This window comes from Mesoplodon mirus (assembly GCF_964341445.2).
Source record: "Mesoplodon mirus genome assembly, chromosome: 10".
NCBI classification, from domain to species: Eukaryota; Metazoa; Chordata; class Mammalia; order Artiodactyla; family Ziphiidae; genus Mesoplodon; species Mesoplodon mirus.
This window is the reverse complement of record NC_138986.1, coordinates 68,850,494-68,873,215: the sequence shown is the minus strand read 5'-3', so window position 1 is coordinate 68,873,215 and position 22,722 is coordinate 68,850,494. Positions and strand designations below refer to the sequence as shown.

Here is a 22,722-nt window from a genome sequence, read left to right as displayed (position 1 = left end):
ATTTGTACCCTTAAGCTGAAAAAGTCGTCTGCAGACTACCTGGTAAATTCAAAAGACAGAAGATATCTCTGAAAAAAATTAATATGTTGATTTTTCTGGTTTAGAGCAAAAGTATCTTTGACTATTTTATTCTTATAATGCTTTTCTTTTTCTCTTTTTATAGTTTTGTTTTAAAATACATGATAATTTATATTTTTCTACAATAAAAAAAATTAAAAGAAACTCCATATGATAATCAGTAATATGGTACTGCATGATACAGGGGAAGATCCTGATCTTGACCTCAGAAATCTTGTGTTTGAACTCTAGCTGCTCATCAATGATATGTACTTAAGGAAATCACTTACCCTATTTAAGCCTCAGTTTCCTTATCTCTGAAATTGGATGATAATTTCTTAGTATGATTTCCTCATAGGATTAGTGATAATCAAAGCCTGTTCAGCAAGTGAGAGTGAGTTAAAAACAAATAGAACAATAAAACTTATAAATGTAAATCATATTGTTACTATTTATTTTTCACTATGATAAAAATTAAGACCAATATAAATATACTGTTTTATATATTCTATAACATACATACTATATATAATACTCTGTTATACAGTCATATAGATTATATAGTCATATAGACTTACCTACTGTTAGAATTGATCATTTTGTGCCCATTTTCTATATTCAGATTTCTAAGACATAGACCTCATAGCGTTATTGAGAGAAATTTATACTCTTTATATTAAGATTGTTTCTGCCCTAGAAGTCTAGTTTGCTTTCTACTCTGATAAACCAAATGAGTGATTCTCAGACCTTAGCATACATCAGAATCACTTTTGGAGGACTTGTTAAAACAGAGATATCTGGGCTCCATCCCCAGAATTTCTGATTTTGTAGTCCTGTGCTGGGCCCCAGGAATTTGCATTTCTAGCAAGGTCCCAGATAATGCTGATGCTGCTGGTCTGGAGACCATTCTTTAAGAACCACTGAATTAGACTGACTCCCTAGAAGGAAACATTATTTATTGTTTCCCTTACCCTGTTTTCTTAAGTGTAGAACTAAGCTACTAAATTCCAACCTAAACAAATGATTCATCTCAGTTATCTTCTGACTGGAATCAAGATGTAAAAAAAACCCCAAAAAGACAAAAAAAAATCACCTCCCTTAAAATTATGGACCCTTAGTTTCATAGATACTGCTTTAAAATTGTGTACCAGCTTTGTATTTCATAAACTTAAGGAATGAATTTTTTTAATGTACTTGTAAGTTTAAAAATTTAGCTAACCTAATCATGTACATTTGTAGAAGATTCACTAAGAAGTTCAAACTAAGGTGGGACCTTAGAATCTTTACTCTTTCATCATACAACTGATGAAAGAGTAAGATTCTGTGCATTTTCTCATTTCTGAGTAGTCTGTCCTTGAACAGTTGTACAGTGCAGCTAGGTACAATGGCCAGAACGTGTACTCTGATAATCAACAATCAAGTTCTTGTAAGTTTAAGCAGAATAAGCTTGCTCAAGCTCCCATTAATTCAAACTTCTGATAACTCAGTAGCTTTCAAAGCCTTCAATAGAAGTTTAACCAAATAATCTTTAAAGTTCCTTTTGGCTCTAGAATGCTAAGATTGTATTTACTTGTTCATTAAACAGATTAATAATATTTTTTTCTGACTGCTTAAATCGTTTAGATTCCTCATTAAAATTTCATTTTAGTGCGTAAATTTAATTGAAATTAAATTTGGTAAAATATTAAGGTAAACAGCTGTAAGTTTTAAGTGAAATAGGAATAGTGACTAGACATATTTTTACCATGTTTTTGCCCCATAGTATTGCTTTAGTAATCAAGCTTTCTTTTTTTTTAACTTAAATCTTTAATTTATGAAACTACATTTCATGAGAAATAAAGTTGTCAAAAGTGCCTTAAACAGGACTTTCAAATTCACCATAATTACAGAGATACAATTTTTACTCTTGCTTGTGCCTGAAATTTTGTTTCAAGTCAGGTATTAAGGAGAGCTTTGAAGAAGATTTTGGCGTCATATCACATTTGCGTAACTGTTATCATTATCCTATAATAAAAAAACCCTAGTTCTTGAAATACTGGAAAGATTTTTTTTTTTTTTTTTTTGACTGTGCCAGGTCTTAGTTGCAGCATGCGGGATCTTTTAGTTGTGGCATGTGGGATCTTTTATTTGTGGCATGTGGGATCTTTTAGTTGTGGCATGTGGGATCTAGTTCCCTGACCAGGGGTGAACCTGGGCCCCCTGCATTGGGAGCGTGAAGTCTTTAACCACTGGACCACCAGGGAAGTCCCTGGAAAGATTTTTAATAGTGAAAAATTCTCTTCCTGTCCATGAGCAAATGTTTTGGGTGGGGGGGAGAATATTAACAGCTTTTCCCAATTAGTGGTTTTTATGCATTGTCCCAATACCATATCTAAGATTAGGCCCATTTTAATCTTGTGCTCTCTACACCAACCACATTCTATGTTACTAGTAATGATTTGCTATTCATGTTGGTCCTGTCTTGCCAAGAAATTACATTATCCTCAGTATATTTAATGAGTGACTAATTCCAAGTACTTCATCTAAGAAAATCAACTTATGTATTTTTATTCAAATCTTACTTAAAACTATGTGGCATGTTCTCAGCCCTTAAAGGGTTAAACTTCATGGTATGTAGAAAACTTAGATTCAGTCTCTTGCAGGTGACAGTTAAGTTTTATTATTCTGACTTTTAATGTTTCATGCCACTATGCCTATGTGCCCAACTAGATTTTAACTCCATTGAGAGTGGGAAGTAAGAGAATGTCTTAGAGTTGTAATATATTACTATTACAAAGATAATCTGATTCAGCATGCTGATTTTACAAGTGAGGAAGTGCAGCCAAGAGAAAGGAAGTGAAATATCTGAAATCACAAAGCAAGTTAGTGGTAGGGCAAGGACTTCTGGTCACCATTTAGTATGCTTATCGTGTGTTTGTTGCAGACCTGCCTTTCACCTTTGCCCATGCCTCTTCTGTTTCTTTTGGCAGAACCAAAGGGCAGAAGGAAGGGGGAAACCTATGAATAATAGATTTATTAATAATAAAAGGAAAAGAGAAGGAAAAAAGAAAACCACTGCAAACAAACTACCAAACGTGATCAAACAAGCTAGGCGCTAGCCTAGTCGTGTGTGAGGACTTGACACTTCAAATCCAAGCCCTTCCTCACGTGCGTCTGATGTAAACGCTGGGGAGGGGTATGCAGGACAAAAGCCTGAGACAGATGAGAGGACTGGCCCTCCTGCCACTCAAGAGCTGGGAGAAAACGGTGGTTTGCTGTTCTCTAGGTAGCTGCCATGTGATCTGGGAAACACTGTCAGCCAAAATTTCTCTCTGATGAGAAAAATAACACTTAGTTCTATCAAGATGATAAATAAGAAAATGCTGTGTTCTTGGACAGCTGATGTGTTTTCATCCAAAAATTCAGTATGTTTGTTTTACCAGCGTTTAATGATCTGATAGGAATAAACTGCAGAAATTTAGTCACTTTTACATACTTTCGTGTAATCTTCTTGAGATCACTCTTCACCCCATGCATACAATTCTAGACACGAAAGTGATAAACACTGTGGAAATAAGAGAAATAAATGCAGAAACTAAGCATCATGGCAAATGTAATTCTACTCAAGTTTTCTTTACCTATATGTATATTTAAGTTTTACATAGTCATTGGCTTCTCCAAAAAAAAGTAACTAGATCAGTAATGATAGAGGCCTTGTCATGTAAGTAAACAATAATACATGAATGACAGAATTGATGTGATTGGAGATGGCTGATTTAAAAGGGTGTATTACACGTTGACTGGCAACTGACAGCCTGCTATAAATGTGATTTTTTAGGTCCATAGTGGTTTTTGTTTTTAATCTGAGGCAACATTTACAAATTGAGGTATTTTACATCACAAATTCAGACTTTTGTCTTCTTTTGAAAAATTAGTTAAGTCTGGCCCACACCCAGCAAGACAAAAGCGGTTGCTTTTATTTAGGAGAGAGACTGCGTGTTGGCCTCCATTCATTCATGCACTTCCTCATTCAACAAGTATTTTTTGAGTGACTGCTGTATGCCAGGTATTAATCTAGTACAGGACTGAACAAAACAGTCAAAACCCCCTGCCTTCGTGGAGCTTATCTGTTACCAAGTTGAGTAGGTAAAATATCTATGTTAGTGATAATTGCTAAGGTGAAAACAGTGAAAGAAAGGGAATATGGACGGCGTGCATGGGGAGTGGGATTGAAATTTTAAATAAGAGCCTCACCAAGAAGGTGACTTTTTTTTTTTTGCTGTACGCGGGCCTCTCACTGCTGTGGCCTCTCCCGTTGCGGAGCACAGGCTCCGGACACACAGGCTCCGCGGCCATGGCTCGCGGGCCCAGCCGCTCCGTGGCATGTGGGATCTTCCGGGATCGGGGCACGAACCCGTGTCCCCTGCATCGGCAGGCGGACTCTCAACCACTGCGCCACCAGGGAAGCCCAAGAAGGTGACTTTTTAATAAAGAGGAAGTTGTAGAGCTTGCCGCGCAGTAATCTGTAGGAAGAGAGTCCCAAGCAGAGCAACAGTAAGTGGAAAAGACCTGAGGTTGGAGCATGTCTGGAACGTTTGAGGAAGAGCAAGGAGGTTGTTTCTGCTCTGTTTTTCTTACAGCACACTGTTCCTGTATCTGTTTCAAAGATCAGTAGAGACCAAGAGGTCTTCATGGTTCAAGAACAGAAGAAAACATATCTCTTTGGGAAATAATAAATATTTCTAGGCAGTGTATCTCTGTTGAAAAGGGCCATCCTAAACACAATTATGAAATAAAACAGTGTCAGCTATGACTACGGTACAGAAAGGATGCCCGAGGAAAAGTTTAATGCATGGAAAACAGGAGTGCTGTTTCAACAGGCTTTGCTTTTGCATGAGCATAGTGTGGTGCTGCTGTAATGTGTTTATTAAGTGGGAAATTTTCTCATACATCAAAACCAGACTTAAGTTTATGAAAAAGTGTTCCTGAAGTGCATTAGGATTGTTGCCCTGCAGAGATAAAGGCATTTGCAGATAGGTATCTCAGTAAGACAGAGGACTTAGAGAACAGGTTACGTGAAAAAGTTAGTCATTTGTGATGTTTCCTGCTGCAGCTGATAAGCACATAGATATAAATAACAGTGGAATCTTTCTTATATGGAGATTAGGTTCTAAAGTCAGCACATAAAGCAAAGATTTGGGATGGTCAGAATTACTCTTGAAAATCTCTTAGAAAGATATCACAGATCTTCTCTCAGTTAAGTCCCATGTAGCCGGTTTTATTTCCAACGTTGCAACCAGAACTCCATTTCCTCACATGAAATAGTCTGCCATATTATAGGAACAAAACCAAACAAAATGTTTTTTAAATGCTAGCATTCCACTCAGCACGGGCATGTGATCCACAGTGGGAAGTGTGAAGAGACCAAGACCATCTGGGAGAAAACATGTTCGTATCCCTCCTCTCACACTTATTCCAGGGCATATAGTTCCTTGAGCGTGTAACATTGCCCATACTGTGTCAAGTATTTCTTTTCTCTCCACATGCAAGTAAATTCAGTGAAGATGGCATTCATTTCTACTATATCACCTAGTTATTTGTATTTACAGTTACTCCACAAAGCAAAAGTAATAGGTAATGCATGAAGCAGCAAGAAGTATGATTAATATTCAGTAATAGATTCCTTTTTCTCCAGAATATTGCCCCTGTTTAAAAGCTGTTTAGTCACACATCAAGGCAAACAGTTAGTGGCTTTATGCAGTCTCTGTCATAGCTTACAGTGAAAATAGAATTAAAGTATACCTTGCCAGTGGTGGTTAAAATACCCTTTGTTATGATAGGAGACCTAGATTTTTGAAATTCCAACTAACTCGGATACTGGTGGGAAAACATTTTGATACTAAAAGCTTTTCTTTCATTTGCCCTATGCTTTCAGGTAATGGTCCATAGATCGCTGACCAAGGAATTGATTTCTGAGTTAGAGTTTAGGGAAATATATCAGATTTGTTGGTTTATATATGTTGGATTTGCTTGAATTTATTGATATCTGAGGTATTATTTTCTGCACGGTTGACCACTGAAAATAATGGGTATCCGCAAGATATTACTGAAAAAAAAGAGAGCTCAGTAGTTAAAGTCCTTTATTTGACTTCTCATTGGAGAAAAAAATTTGAAGACTATGCCACAGATCATAATCCTCTTAAGAAAATGTTACAGAAATAAGCCGTGATAAAAGTATTTGAGGCCTGGAAAAGTACTTGATAGGATGTAGTGTTTTAAAATCATTTCTAAACCATTTCAGAAGGTTCTAGAAAACATAATCACTTCCAACTACCCCCCGCCCCCAAGAAAAATCTTTTGAAATTGATTTGTGAGCTCAGTCATCCCATAGGTTTCTTAAGACACTATCTTCCATATCATACTTGTTGGATTCTAAATTATAACGCTTGTTGGCTTCACATTCCTCTTTTTCACTTTTTTTTCCCCTTAGTTGGTAAAGTGACTAAACCAGTATTGGAGATTCCCAGCTAAAAGGAGAGGTTTACACCTGCAGTCTTTCTTCTACAGTCTCTCCTTCTTCCCTTTCAAACACAACTTTACCAGGACTTTAAGAAAAGCATGCATACATCTTAAGCGGAACCTCAGCAACCGTTAATTACATTGGTAGTGGGCGCTCTGGTGATCTCCTCACCCTTCTGATGCCAGTGAGGTAGAGGGTGATGGGCATACCTTGCTGTGGTACACACCAGGTGACTAGCATGGGCAGGCATCCAGCGGGCACTCTTTTGCACATTTGTATTTTGGGGGGCCAAGTTATTGTGGCAGTGCTGTAGATAGGAGGAAATTAAATTACAATATTAATTTTGGTGTGTGTGAAATATCTCCAGACTTGACACTAAATACAGAATATCCAGTCTTTATCCTAGATTTTGTGTGCATTAAAAATTCTCAGGATTAAGGTTAATTTGTAATTCTGAATCTTCTCTCATCAGTTTTCTAGAAATTTTATATATATATATATACACCCATGAATTAGATTTTAGTATTTTATTCTTTTAATTGCTGGCTTACATATTTGTAATGTATTCTATGTTTTTTTTTTTTTTTAGGAGGAAACACAGTCATTACTAGAAAACCTGCATGTTTACCATACAAATTACTTCCTGGTTTTGAGATGTCTTCATCAGTTCACCTCTTCTCTTCCCAAGTACCCACTGGGTCGACAGGTAACCAGAACTTACTCATTTGGAATCTACAAACTAGGAATATTAGTGGTTTTTTGCTTTGAGTTTGGTAGCATTCAGGCATCAGAATTTGAAATGGATCCAAATCTTGCAGTGAGTACGCAATCTAAATCCATTCCAGCTGTATACTTTACTCGTTATTGAAACAGTATTTTTTGTCTGATGGCCACAACTAGAAACAGCCATATGAATCCAAGTGGTGTTGCTTTCTCTCCAATGTACATGTGCTAAGGCATTTAAACTTTTTTTCTTTAACATTTCTTTGTCACTTATACTGAGAGAGCTGATCCTCCACTTCAGTGAAATGGAAAAAGGAATCTGTTTGAGACCCTTTAATGGTTAACCTTGCATTACACCCAGAGCTAAAGGGAGGCAGTTTAAGAATTTGCTCCTTGCAAAATTATGCTCTGCTGGCCTTCGTGTCATAGCATAAACCTATGAACCACCTGTCGAGTGAATGCAATGGAAGAATTCTGTATTCCTAAATCTTTGCATCCTTAACTCAAAGGTTTAGAGAACAAATATAAATATGTAAGAATGACTTGTTTATAAGACATTTTCTGCCATTAAACCTTTTTAGTAATCACATCATCATTTTAATAATTTTCTTATTTCAAAGTGACCGGTGATATCAGCCAATCCCAATATGGTCTCATTTTGCTTTCATGTGAATGGTGTTTTATGTAAATGCCTGATCCATGTGATATATGCCAAGTCTGTTGTCATCTACAGAAAGTGGCTGTTTTTAATGACATTATTTTTTTTTGACTTGACCATTTATGATTTTTCCAAACATAGTGTGCAAACTTAGGAGATCACTTTTGATTCCTCACAAGTGTGCTGTTCACTTCCAGATCAGAGAGCTGTACTGCACGTGTTTAGAAAAGAACATAGGGGATTCAGAGGAGTATGCATCGGCTTTGCAGCTGCTGAGGTAGTTTGTTTTTTTCCTTTTTTGTCTGCTCTAAGCCTGCCAATAAGTAACACCTGCCTCTAGAACTATGCCTGCCAAGGAGTTTCATAAGTAACCATGTTGTAGCTAATATTTGTATATGTCTTGAATTTATGTTTGTAGCTTATAGTGTTTTTAATGTAGCAACCATCCATTTCTTTGCTGGTTTTACCTTGTTTTTGAACTTTTGATTTTTAAAGTAAAATGAGTGTTTATTTAGTGAAATATTGACACTACACAGGGAGAACTTAGGTATGGATCATTTCCATCCAGCCATGGTAGGATGGCTGTCATGGTAGGGAAGGTGGTCATGGAAAGCAAGCTCACATGGCCCTGACCTGGTTGGGCAGAGGAGCAGCATCACTGGGTGAAATGCATCCTGTGAAGGAGGCCACGGCTGACCTTGATGAGGAGCAGCTACCGGTAGGCAGTGGCCTTGATGCCTTCTCCCACCTGAACTGGCTCTATCCACTGAGCTGGCTCTCTCCACATTAATTTAATATTGGCTAAGTTATAAATTATTTGTCTAATATTATATGGATAAATAAGATATCTTGGTGTTATCAGATATCAAAGATCACTTATTATCCCTGACAAATTTACCTTGTAAAGTTAAAATTATTTATTTCCTTGGCTTCACTTCTTATATGTATGGTGACTTCTTAGTCTTTCATAAAAATAATGACCACTTGGATAGTGAGAAAAAGGAAATCAAGTGGAGTTAAGTTTCTGAGCACAGTCTTATAATTTTCTTCAGTGGATATAAATGCTTATATGAAAATATCATAAAGAAGTCTGAGAACTGAATATTTATTAAGTCGTGGCTTTCCCTGGGCCCACAAGAAAAGAACAGATGGGCACAGTAGGAGGAAAATTCACATTAAAAGCACTTTAAGTCCGGAGACTTAATAATACAAATGTTAGTAATCTAGCAGGTGCAGCTTAAGATAGGAAACTAATTTTATGCTATCTGGAAAAATAACTCCTCATTGCCACTGAAAAGCTATGTTTTATTTCATTTTTTTAAATGCCAATAACAGATTTCTATGTATTTATATACTTCAACTGGAATGTTTCTGAGACTTCTTTTGTTTTCTATTCAAGTCAACATACTTATCTCAAGCACCCAGTTGATTCTTGCTGGGTTTCCTCTTTAACCTTCGTGATTAGTAATTGCCTTCCTTTTCCAGTTGGGTATTTCCAAATTTGTAGATTTCTTTGTCAGGGAGGGACTTGTTCTTCTCCTTCTGCATCTCCCTGGCACTGGCAATCTTGGGGTTCAAGTCAGGGATCAAGAATGCCAGTTCCAAATTAGGGTAAGGAAATGTGAGCAATAATAGTAATGGTATGCACTATTGAACAGTAGTAACCAGGGTTTATGAAGGCTTGCTGTGTGCCACGCTGTGTTGGGCACTTTCAGTACATTTTCCTGAGTAGTACTGAGTCTAATACTCAGTGCATATCTGTGGCAGACACTGTTAGCCACACTTTACAGCTGAGGAACCTGAAGCATAGAGAGGGTTTAAGTGATTTGCCTGAGATCTCATAGTTGTTGATGGAACCAGGATTCTAATCCAGGTCTGACTTCAAAGTTGTTATACTTTCCACTGTTTTTTGCTAAGCTCTAAAATAGGGATGTGGGGATCTGAGTAAAGCAGAAGCAGTGAACAGAAAGCAAAGTTTCTGTCATTTTGCTAAGCTGAGGTCAGAAACATAGGAATATTAAAAACACTAAGGATCAAACATACAATAGCTGCTACAGCAAGGGCAGGCAAGAGTCTGGGAACTACAAGAGAGAAAGGAATCTGGCAACCTCCAAACTAGAATTCTTCTTTTCCCCTTTGTACAGATTAGATGTGGAGAAAAAGTCAGGGACACTCATCAGTTTAGGCATTCTAAGTAGGAAACATCTGAATTTAGGAAACCAGACATTCTTGTCTTGTGTCGTCAAATAATTGAAGTCATAAGAGAAAATAAGGTTAAAATGATCACTGAATGTTAATTTGGAAAGAAAAACTAAGGAACTGTTAGAAACATAGTCTAGTAACATTTCCAATTTGAAATTTTTGTTAAGAAGTACTTTAATGGCAATATTTCTCTTGAAAAATCCATTTTATCTGGAAACTGACATGTTTAAATAACCATAGATCTACTTGTTGAAATATTTTTTGACTATTAAAAAGTACTTAATTCCTGACATTTGTGTGGAACCACAAAAGACCCTGAAGAACCAAAACAGTTTTGAGGAAGAACACAGGTGGAGGCATCATGCTTCCTGATTTCGGACTACATTACAGAGCTATAGTAATCAAAACAGTATGATATTGGCATGAAAACAGACACATAGATGAATGGAGCAGAGTAGAGAACCCAGAAGTAAACCCATGTTTACATGGGCAATTAATTTATGACAGAGGAGCCAAGAATATACAATGGGGAAAGGACAGTCTTCAATAAACGATGCTGGGAAAACTGGACCACTGTATTCCACCATACATAAAAATCAACTCAAAATGGATTAAAGACTTGAAATCATAAAAATAGAAGAAAACATAAGTGGTAAGCTCCTTGACATTGGTCTTGGCAGTGTTTTTTTGGCTTTGACACCAAAAAAGGCAAAAAAGCAAAAGTAAACAAGTGGGACTACATCAAACTAAAAAGCTTCTGCACAGTTAAGGAAACCATCAGCAAAATGAAAAGGTATCCTACAGAATGGGAGAAAATATTTGTAAATCATATATCTGATGAGGGGTTAATATCTAAATTGTATAGAGAACTCACACAACACAATAGAAAAAAAAAATCTGATGAAGAAATGAGCAGAGGATATGAATAGACATTTCTCCAGAGAGGACATACAGATGGCCAACAGGTATATGAAAAGGTGCTAAACATCATTAATCATCAAGGAAATGCAAATCAAAACCACAATAAGTTATTGCCTGTCAGAATGGCTATCATCAAAAAGACAAGAAATAACACGTGTTGGACTTCCCTGGTGGCACAGTAGTTAAGAATCTGCCTACCAATGCAGGGGACACGGGTTCAAGCCCTGATCTGGGAAGATCCCACGTGCTGTGGAGCAACTAAGCCTGTGCGCCACAGCTACTGAGCCTGCGCTCTAGGGTGTGCGAGCCACAGCTACTGAGCCCACGTGCCACAACTACCGAAGCCCGCACGCCTAGAGCCCAAGTTCCGAAATGAGAAGCTACTGCAGTGAGAAACCCGTGCACCACAATGAAGAGAAGACCCCGCTCGCCACAACTAGAGAAAGCCCATGTGCAGCAACAAAGACCCAACAAAGAAGACCCAACACAGCCAAAAATAACTAAATAAATTTATTTCAAACAAACAAACAAAAAAACAAGTGTTGATGAGGGTGTGGAGAAAAGGGAACACTTGTACCCAGTTGGTCGGAATGTATATTGGTGCAGCCACTATGGAAGACAGTGTGGAAGTTCCTCAAAAAATTAAAAATAGAGCTACTTCATGACCCAGCAATCCCACTTCTGGGTATTTATCAGAAGGAAACAAAAGCACTAACTCAAAAGGATATCTGTACCCCTATGTTTATTACAACATTGTTTACAATAGCCAAGACATGGAAGCAACCTAAGTGTCCATCAATGGATGAATGGATAAGCAAGATGTGTGTGTGTGTGTGTGTGTGTGTGTGTGTGTGTGTGTATTATTCAGAAATAAAAAGAAGGAAATCCTGCCATAACACTGAACTCATAGATACAGAGGACAGATTGGTGGTTGCCAGAAGTGGGGGGGTGGGCAAAGTTGGTGGTGGTCAAAAGGTACAGACTTCCAGTTGTAAAATAAATAAACCCTGGGAATGTAATGTACAGCAGGGTGACTATAGTCAATAATATTGTATCGTGTATTTTGAGAGTTGCTGAGAGAGTAGATCTTAAAAGATCTCATCAAAAGAAAAAAATTGTAACTACATGAGTTGACAGATGTTAACTAGACCTATTGTGGTGATCATTTCACAAAATATACATATATTGTATTGTATACCAGTAACTAATGTGTTATATGTCAGTTATATCTCAATTAAGAAATATTTACAAGGAACTTGTAATAATGTTGAAAAATGTCAAGTATTCATGAGTGGAAAAAGACCTATAGAATTTTACATCACAGTTATTTTAAAATGTAGGCAGCAGACACTGATGTGTGGAGAGCATGCATTTTTTTTTAACTTTTTTTTTTTTTTTTTGGCTGCGTCAGGTCTTCATTGTGGCACATGGGGATCTTTGTTGCGGCACACAGGCTCTTTCTGTTGGCGGCGTGTGGGCTTCTCTCTAGCTGTGGTGTGCGGGTTTTCTCTCTCTAGTTGTGGCGCATGGGTTCCAGGGTACTTGGGCTCTGTAGTTGTGGCGTGTGGGTTCCAGAGCGTGTGGGCTTTGTACTTTGCCTCACGCAGGCTCTCTAGTTGAGGCACGCGGGCTCAGTAGTTGTGGCGTGTGGGCTCAGTTGCACCGTGGCATGAGAGCATGCATTTATAATATGTCATAATCTGACATGATTACAATGATTCTGCATGTCTTCCATGACCTTTGCTCTCTCAGTCAACTCTTGGAGCATGAAGACCACATTCTTTTACAGGATATGAGTTGGTTAATTTTCACTCAACTGCGTGTCATTATATAAGGGTATATTTAAGTTAAAACACAATTTGGGAACAGAATGTGGTAAAAATTACGCTAACCGAGCATTGAGCTGGGTGAGTGGCTTTTCCTGGTCGGGCATGAAAGACATTAAGAGGAAACATTGACCTTTTTTCTAATGGAGAAAATTTCTAGACAGCCACCTAAAAATCCAACAGTAGACAGATAATTTTTAAACTTCGAAAAACCATGCTTCAGTAATAAGGTTTTATGGGCTGACATAAATCATAAAGTCCTCAACGTATAGGCCCGTGAGAGCTCAGCTGGACTGAAGCACACTGCCCTCTGCCAGCAGCGCCCGTGCAGCACCACAGCAATGGTCCTTAGACTGGGGGGTAATGAAAAGCGTGCCCCTCGTCTTAGGAGAATTTACTGTGCCCCCACCCCGTCAACTGAAAATCCCTCATCTAGAGTTATCCCATTGTTTTTCCCCGATAGGAAACCAAAGCCAGAACCATTGAGTGACTTTTCTGCAGTTGGCAGAGCTGGAATTTAAATCTGAATCTTCAAACGAAGTTCAGTCAGTTTTTCAGCCCTGGTATTCCAATTATTCGAGAATAAAAATAAAGTTATATGGGTTTGTGGCCAGTAGTCCATGATGAGAGCGTACCCAAAATTTTATTTATTGTATTGTATTGTATTTATTTTAATTTTTTATTGATTTTATTTTTTTTGCGGTACATGGGCCTCTCACTGTTGTGGCCTCTCCTGTTGCGGAGCACAGGCTCCGGACGCGCAGGCTCAGCGGCTATGGCTCACGGACCCAGCCGCTCTGCGGCATGTGGGATCTCCCCGTACCGGGGCACGATCCCGTGTCCCTTGCATCGGCAGGTGGACTCTCAGCCACTGCGCCACCAGGGAAGCCCCCAAAATTTAAAAATGAGCCAGCAGAGCAAGCTTCTGTGGCCTCAGACCCCCTCCCATCTTGACACTAGTCATCTTGACACAGTGTGCAGGCATGTACGTGAAAGGAGCCACAGTGCCTAGTCTGCTTATCCCAAGTGCAACCTTATGAGCTTGCCATAGAAACACATTTGTAAATTGAAGTTGAGTGATAGCTGAGGGAATTTACGTTAGGCTGAAAGAGATTATTCTAATTCCTGAATAAGGCTTTTGAGTTAAACAGTAATATATTAGCAGGTCAGCTCAGCTTTCATTGAGTTAAAAAAACATGACTCAAGTAATAATATTAACATGTGATCACTTTAGCTTAGTTCAAAGAGGTTAGAGATTTAGAGTCTAAATAATGCAGTTTCCTGACTTTGCAGATCAAATTTTGATGATATTTAAAGATCTTGTTATGAAAAATGACACAGCTCCACAGTATATGAGGTGCTTCCTAAATAGCAATAATCTAACTTTTGATGATCAAGATTTATCCATGCGGAAGCTATATGAGAGTGCACCACTAAAATATGATTTCTTTTAGAACAGGGATTGCTAATCCTGAATTTGCATCATATCAGGCCCTCCACAGTTTTCTGTGTGCTGCTGGTAAAATCAAACAGCTGAATTGTTGAAGTTCATTTTAAAGCAGAAGATGCTGAGTGGCACTGTTTTTGGAGTAATGGTTTTCAGACTTTAGTGTACATAAGAATCAGTCGAGGTATTAAATGTATAGATTTCTACCCTCCCCACAAAGATTCTGATCTGACTGCTGGGCACTTGGGTGTGGTGGTCAGCAGGAATCTGCATTTAAGAAGCACTTCACCACATTTGGACAGGTGGTCCAGGGACCACACTTTGAGAAACGCTGTTCTAGAAAATAAAGGGGAATAATAAAGGGGTACAAAAAATTGAGGGGAAAAAATGAAGCCATCAAAGAAAAAGAAGCTGGATGGCTTTAGGCACTTGATCTCAAATTAGTTCCAAAACTAGACTAAGGTATTCCACTGCTAATAGTGAACAATGGTTTTTATCTCAGTAAACAGAAACAAGATCTGCATTTGTATTTTGTTTTTCTTTATTAAAAATTTAGTGCGTACTGCCACTTTTCTGCTAGTAAAATGAACAGGTAGCTAAGAAATATTAATTTAAAAAATCAGAAATTGCTGATCAACCTGAGTTTGACAACTATATTTCTCCTGAACTCAGGATTGTACTTTTGTAGTACATCAATAAAATAGGTATATATTTTATGTTGCTAAAGTTGTCTCTAACCATATGGTAGCGTTAACTTGATTCATTTTGACATACTGAAAAGAGCATGGGGTTCCACAAAGGGCCCCGTGCCTTTCAGGTGCTCCCCTCCATGAGCCAATGTGAAAACAGAGAAATTATTCTTCACGTTAGGTCATGAAATTCTTTTTCAGTGCATGGCCACTGCCTTGTTCATCCATTAAAAAAATGTTTTTTTAATACTTGATACGTGCAGTCACTGACTGATGACAAAGATGACACAGTGTGGGTCCTTACCCACACTGAATTTTGGCCCAGTGGGAGATGAAAGTGGATAAGTAGACAGGCAGGTCGAATACAGAGTAATAAGTGCTGTGCTGGGTGAGGTCTAGGGCACTAAGGAACTAAAAGACTGGACAGTTAACCTCTGTTTGGGAGGTCGAGCAGTTTCTTGGAGGAAGTGGCATCTAATATGAAATATCAGTGTTAAAAGGAATTATGCATAGTTTTGGTTTCTATTTCACTTGTTAGGATCATATGTGATTACTTTGTTGTGTTGTCTTGGAAGAAGACAGTCTCTGTGAATGTTTTTTTGGTAAGCCTTTTTGTTTTGCTTTCTTCTAGCCTTTGTTGATCTATTTGCAGGTTTGAGTGTTTGAATATTTTTGGAAGCTGTTTTATACTGGTAGTATCTGTTTAGAACTTGAGAACTCATTATTCAGAAGACCTTTGCGTTAGCCATGGGTTGGCCGGTTTCTCCTTCTAGCTTGTTCTCAATCAGACGTTTCTATACTCAGTACTTAACCAGAACTTGTTGCCTTTCTGCATGGTGAAGCAGCACACTCATTGCCCTGCAGGATGATTGCTTTTACGTGGTTGCTAAATGATTCTCTTTCTGTCTCAGTTAAGGAAACTATTTTTTTAAAATAACAATCTATAAAGCTTTCAACACATGAAGTATCACAGTCTGTTTCGAACCATTTACGCAAAAGAGATATCACTTAATCAAGTTGGTTAAAGATAAATAGCTTTTTCAGCATTAATGAGACGTGTCTTCGATGCGTTTGTTTTTCCTTTTCTATTTAAAGTAGTCCAGCGTGCTGGCTTTCAAACTTTTAGACTTTGGTACAGTTTGTTCTCTGTATCTGCAGGTTCCACATCCATGGATTCAACCAACCACAGATTGAAAATATTAAAAAAAAAAAAATTCCAAGAAGTTCTAAAAAGTAGAAAAAAAAAGTGTGTGAATTTGCTACGCACTGGCAACTATTTACATAGTATTTATATTGTATTTGCAATTATGTGCATAGCATTTACACTGTATTAGATATTATAAGTAATCTAGAGATGATTCCAAGTATCTGGGAGGATATGCGTAGGTTATGTGCAAATATTATGCCATTTAATATAAGGGACTTGAGCATCCTCGGATATTTATATCTTCAGGGGTCCTGGAACCGATCCCGCATGGATACCGAGGGACAAATGTATTTACTTTTCAATTTTATTCTATTTCTTTTAAAGTAAATGCTAGATGGAATCCACCAAAATTTGAAAGCATCGTCACACTATCTCCAGTTTCTCTCCTCTCTTCTCTCTTTAACTGATTTGGTTTTTCTGCTCTAGCAATATACTTTGATTAAGGTCACCGGCAACCCTCATGTTGCTAAATGTTTCTAATGATCAATTCTGTCTTCATTTGCATTAACCTATTATCAGCATCTAGCACAGTTCATCACTGCTTCCTTAATGACTTCTAGGGCCTAGATTCTCTTGGTTTTCCTCTTACCTCAGTGCATGCTCCTCCCCCTCAGTCTTCTTTGGTAATTTCTCTGCTCCCTGACATCCTAACATTACCGTGCCCCAGGGCTTAATCAAGAGCCCACGCTTTTCTCCTCAGTGCCAGACTCTTATGTCCATCTGCCTGTTTACACCTGCACTTGGATGTCTGATATACAGCTCATAGCTAACATGTTCAACATTGAATGCCTCATCTTCCCCTGAAACCTAGAATCTTCCTGCAGTCTCCCTATCCTTCCAATTGTTCAAAGCCAAAAACTTGGGTTCTGCCTTCAAAATATTTCAAGAACCAAACCTCTTCTTGCCACCTTCCCTCACTGGTACCACCATTGTCCAAGGCACCGTCACCTCTCATCTGGATTATTGCCATCACCTCCTAACTGGCTTCCTTGCTTCCACGTATGCTCCCTTACAGGTTTTTCTCAAAATAGCAGTCAAAATAATCCTATTAAAATATGTCAGATAATGTCACTCCTTTGCTGAAAACTCCCGTTTTCACTCAGGGTACAACCACCATCTATACAATGACCATACATGATCTAGCCCTTCATTCCCTCTCTCTGATTTCATTGCCTACCACTCGGTCTCGACTTCCACTTATGTAACCTCAGCCTCCTTGTTTTTTTGAACAGGCCAGACATACACCCACCGTAGGGCCTTTGCATGCATTGTTTTCTCTCAGGAAAAGTTCTTCTCCTACGTTCTTGTATGGCTCTCTTACCTCCTTCACATGTTTGATCAAATGTCATCTCAGTGAGGCCTAATAACTATTTTAAAATTGAAACCTACCTGCCCTCAAACCCTCCCCCCTAACTCTGCTCAATATTTTTCCGTAATACCAATTTTTAACATATATATAGTAATATGAGATAGTGTTTGTTATCTCTGCACCACCCCCCAGCCCAGCTAGAATGTCAGTTTCATGAGGACAGGGTTTTTTGATTCACTGAGGTGTATCTTAAATGCCCAGAACCGTGCCTGGTATTAGTAAGTATTCAGTAAATGTTTATTGAATGACTGACTGAATGAATGAATGAATGGTTTCTTGACTAATAATGGTTGAAACCCATTTGAAAACCCAGTTTGAAAAATGCTGGTCTGGTGGCTAGACTCAATCCTAATTTTCTTCTTTTTTTTGGCTGCATTCGGTCTTCGTTGCTGCGCATGGGCTTTCTCTAGTTGCGGCGAGCGGGGGCTACTCTTCCTTGCGGTGTGCGGGCTTCTCATTGCAGTGGCTTCTCTTGTTGGGGAACACAGGCTGTAGGCGTGCGGGCTCCACCAGTTGTGGCATATGGGCTCAGTAGTTGCGGCTCGTGGTCTCTAGAGCACAGGCTCAATAGTTGTGGCACACGGGCTTTTTTGCTCCGCGGCATGCGGGATCTTCCCAGACCAGGTCTCGAACCCGTGTCCCCTGCATTGGCAGGTGGATTCTTAACCACTGTGCCACCAGGAAAGTCCCTCAATCCTTAATTTTCTACTTGGACCGCTATATGTAACAAACTTTGGGGGGATAAAATTAATTTTTATTTTTTAGTCATTTTTAGTTAATTTTTGTTCAATTAGATGTGGTTTGTCCAAAGTGCTTGCTGGAGTCACTCTAACAGTAATCTAAATGAAAACGTAACAGTACTTTTCTGACATTACCCCTTGTGTTATATAACTTTGAAAGCCAGTCATCCACTGTTGGCAGTTTGTACTTTCATATTTTTTTTTTCGGGCACAAACATATATTAAGTCATACTATACAGTGTTCCACAATTTGCATTTTTTTTGCTTTTTGGATTTGTCTGATTGGTTTTTGTCATGGTAGTTATTTGTTTTGCTCCTAATATTCTACCATGGACACTGTGTCTTGAGATGCACTGTAAGATCATTGGTAAGAGCACGGATGCCCAGCCAGACTGGGTTCAAATCCCAGCTTTGCCAACCAGACTCTGGGCAAGTTACTTGAGTCTTCTGTGCCTCTGTTTTCTCATCTCTTAACATGGGAATAATAATAGTATCTCATCATACAGTGTTGTGGAGATCAAATGACGCCTGGTATACATACCTGTGCATAGAAATATTAGCTGTCATCACTTGTATTACTTCATTATTTATCCCCACTATGTAGTATCCCTTGTTTTGAAAGTGTAACACTTTATTTAATTAGTCCCTTGTTTGATATATGTTTAGGTTGTTTCTAATTCTCTGTTGTTACAAACAGTAATCACTGAGGGTGAGTTTGTGTTTGCACGTTAGTATATTTATTTCCACAAAATAAATACATAGACTTTCTGAGTCTAAAATATAAACACTATTGTACACTTGCACCAACAATGTATCAGTATTTATTTCCCTGTACTCTTGCTGATGCTGGATGTTACCAGACTTAAATAGTTTTCTTTTTTCTTCCAGTAGTTCATGATTGATGGACTGGTTCTTTCCCCTCCCCAACATTTTTATTCTTTCTGAAATATACTGAGGTAATGATCTGTTTTTTTCAAACTAGTTATTTCCAGTACTCCCCGTCTCTTCCCCACTGATTTGAAGTGGTACCGTTGTGTCATGTACCAAATTCTCATATATCCCTTGATCTCTTTCTAGACTCTTATTTCCTTCTATCGTCCTGTCTATTCCTATACAAAGTACCATCTGATTTTAATCACTGTAGCTTATACCTTTTGATATATTAATAGCCCCACTCACTACATAACACTCAAGTATACACACTTTGTTCCTCTGTTTTAGGAACAATTATTTTTCCAGATTAATTTCAGAGTGATTTTTTTTTTGGCTTTTAAAAAATGCCCACTGGAATTTTGTTTCAGAAAGTGTTAAATTTTGGATTAATTTGGAGTGAATTTATATCTTTACGGTATTGAGAGTTAGAACTTAAAATGTCTATTCAGGGCTTTCATTTTTTTTGCTGTGTCTTACACGTTTGTCATAATATTTTATAGTTTTTGTTGCCATTTTGAACATGCTCTTTTTTCCATAGTTTAATGTTAAGATATTGATTACATGTAAATGTAAGGTATTGACGTGTGTGTACATATACACACACATATGTATTTGCGTTATATGCACCCACCCTTTTTACACTCTTTAATTCTTCTGTAGCTTTCTTAGACTTTCTAACCTTACCATTGTATCCTGTGCAAATAATAAATTTCATCTTCCTTTCTGATATTTGTACCACTTGCTTCTTTTTTCTTGATGTAGAATAGATTCTAGAATGATGCTGATTAATAGTGATGATAGCAGGCATCTTAGTTCTTTGTGTAAATATATATAATTTAATTGAAAATTTTCAATTAATGACTTTATTGGGTTGTTCACATTATTTGCTCTAATCAGCCTTACTTCAAGTCTTGTTTTATATTAAACCTGAGAGTACATGGGAACTTATAAGGTCTTTTGTTACTCTGGAAACAATAAGAACATAGTCTTTGGCTAAGAATAAAAAGAGTAATAACTGTCTGAATCCCTGGAAGTTTATACCTGAGATGAAAGAGCTACCCCTTCCAATCAAATGCCACATGAAAAAGTATGACTACTAAAGTTAGATTTCAAAATTATGTGACATAATGCCATTTTTTTCCTTTTCTTTTTTTTTTTTTTTTTTTTTGCGGTACGTGGGCCTCTCACCGTTGTGGCCTCTGCCGTTGAGGAGCACAGGCTCCGGACGCGCAGGCTCAGCGGCCATGGCTCATGGGCCCAGCCGCTCCGCGGCATGTGGGATCTTCCCGGACCGGGGCACGAACCCGTGTCCCCTGCATCGGCAGGCGGACTCTCAACCACTGCGCCACCAGGGAAGCCCCATAATGCCATTTTTTATTGCATCCTGAAAATGAATAATAAATAGGCTGGGCTTTGCCCTCCTCAGTATTCAGTTCTGTAAGCTGCAAAGAGATGTGAGGTGTGGCTGCCTGTGGCCTGGGGAGCTAGGCCTCAGGGTGCTGCTCCTGCAGGTTAGACCTCCTCTAGCGTTTCCTCAGCCTCTGCCCTTATAGCAAGCCAGTGCCCGGGATTCCTTGGAGCCTGGAAATGCTGATCTAGTCTGAGTAGGGCTTAAGTTCGGGTATGACAGATTGTTCAGCCGTATCTGACTTCGAGTTAACTCTCTTCTCTTAATAGTTTGACTCCATCTGGGCAATAGAAAGCCAGAAATTTAAAATAATCTCAAATGTAATCAAGAATTAAATGTGTTGGCTTTGTTGTCTTTGACCTGTTTGTTAGCTGCCTTTCATTCACAGATAAAGATTACACTTTGGATAATTATTTCATTGTTGTAGAAAGAGGAAGAGAAGATTTTATATTCTTAAAACTAGGGAAAAGTTTACGTTTTGTCCACCCCTGCCAGTTTCTGTGTTTATTGGTTGTGTGACTGTTTTCTTTGTTTGCTCTGTTCTGGGTCTTTTTTTGTTTGATTTTTTTGTTTTTGGTTTGGGTTTAAATTTTAGTTGAAGTAACCAGCTTAATTTTGAGGTAATCATAGTCTACTTAGCTTCATTTTTTTCTCTAACTTAGTAATAATAGTATTTTCCCCAAATTTTTTACTATGAAAAATGTCAAACATAAGATAGTTTTCTTACACAATGACCCATATTCTGGGTTTGGCTGATTGTTTTCTTTCATGATTAATGTAAGAACTTTTAATCATTGTACTTTCATCTGTTACTGAATATGATCTTAGGGGAGAGATCCTATAAGTAATGACCCTTAAAACAGGATCTTAATTTTAGAATATCTGTGTTCATTTTCCATGTCTAACAAAGATTTCCTCTATGGCCTTGAAGGAATTACAGAATCATTCTACCTATGCTATATAGAACAAGCAGAATTGCCTACTAGTTTTAAAGTTCAGTGGATTTACTGATTGGTGTTAACAAAGCCCATAGAAGATATAAAGCCTAGCTAAAATAATAAAGGAATCACTGATAATAGTTTTTTGGTCATTTCAAACAAGGTTTCATTTAGCATGAGTGTTACATCCTCAGCAGACGGTTCTTGACTCTTATTTATGTTTAGATCTGAAGGAAAGGGAAACTAACCTTAAATGCCTGCTGTGTGGTAAGCACTGTGCTAGAGTCTTCATTCAAATGCATCTTCTTATTGAATTCTTAAGCTTCCATCTGCCTTGTGAAATAGGTGATTTCCTATTTCCATTTTACAGGCAAGGAAGCCAAAGATCAAAGACGTTTAGTAAAGTGTTCTATATTACAAACATAGTAAGTGCCAGAACCAGGCCATGAACCCAGATTGTAAACTTTCCAAGTTGAGCTTTATCACGAGAACTCTTCTGAATACTTCTGAATATCACATACATTGAGGAAAGTCTCCCGCAAAAAAGTTGGTAGCTACCAATGAAGCATTTTATACCATCTTCTTCTGACCAGAAACATTTAAAATGTAGACAGTGTTTTTTAAGTACATGAATTTTCCAGTTATATTACATCTCCTGTCACTGATTCTGTTCTAGGATGTTGGCAAAGGATGACCTGATGGCCATGCTTCAGAAGTGTTTCAAGGTTTTTAAGTCCGCTTCTGAAAAGCAGCTTGGCAACACAGCAAAGAGAATAGAGGAGTTCCTGGCCCAGTTTCAGAGCCTCGATGGTGAGAATACAATATCTGGCCAATTCTACTGGCTATGACAGTCATTTAACTATAAAGTAACATGGAAAACCCCACTTTCTGATGTGTTGAGAGATGAAGAGGTCACGTAGTTTGTGATCAGTCAGTAAGTATACCAAGCCTCAGAATAGCACAACATGACAACCACAACTAAGCCAAATGGTTCTCTTCCAGATTTGGTTTGAACAATGAAAACTATCAAATGGGCAGGAAAAAAAATTTCTTTCTCCCAATGGACAGTTTTGAGGACTTAGCTTAGGGGAGAAAACCAAAAGGG

General features: G+C 38.1%; 1 protein-coding gene across 5 annotated transcripts in view; it reads left to right on the top strand.

Moving 5' to 3' along the window:
- Nucleotides 1–22,722, top strand: part of ORC3 (origin recognition complex subunit 3) — a 61,452-nt gene that overhangs the window by 26,076 nt on the left and 12,654 nt on the right. For all 5 annotated transcript variants that reach the window (XM_082633613.1, XM_082633612.1, XM_082633614.1 and 2 more), the window contains exons 12-14: nt 7,146–7,262; nt 8,135–8,214; nt 22,294–22,427. In XM_082633613.1, coding sequence (XP_082489739.1) covers nt 7,146–7,262; nt 8,135–8,214; nt 22,294–22,427 — 331 coding nt within the window. The remainder of the gene's footprint in view (nt 1–7,145; nt 7,263–8,134; nt 8,215–22,293; nt 22,428–22,722) is intronic.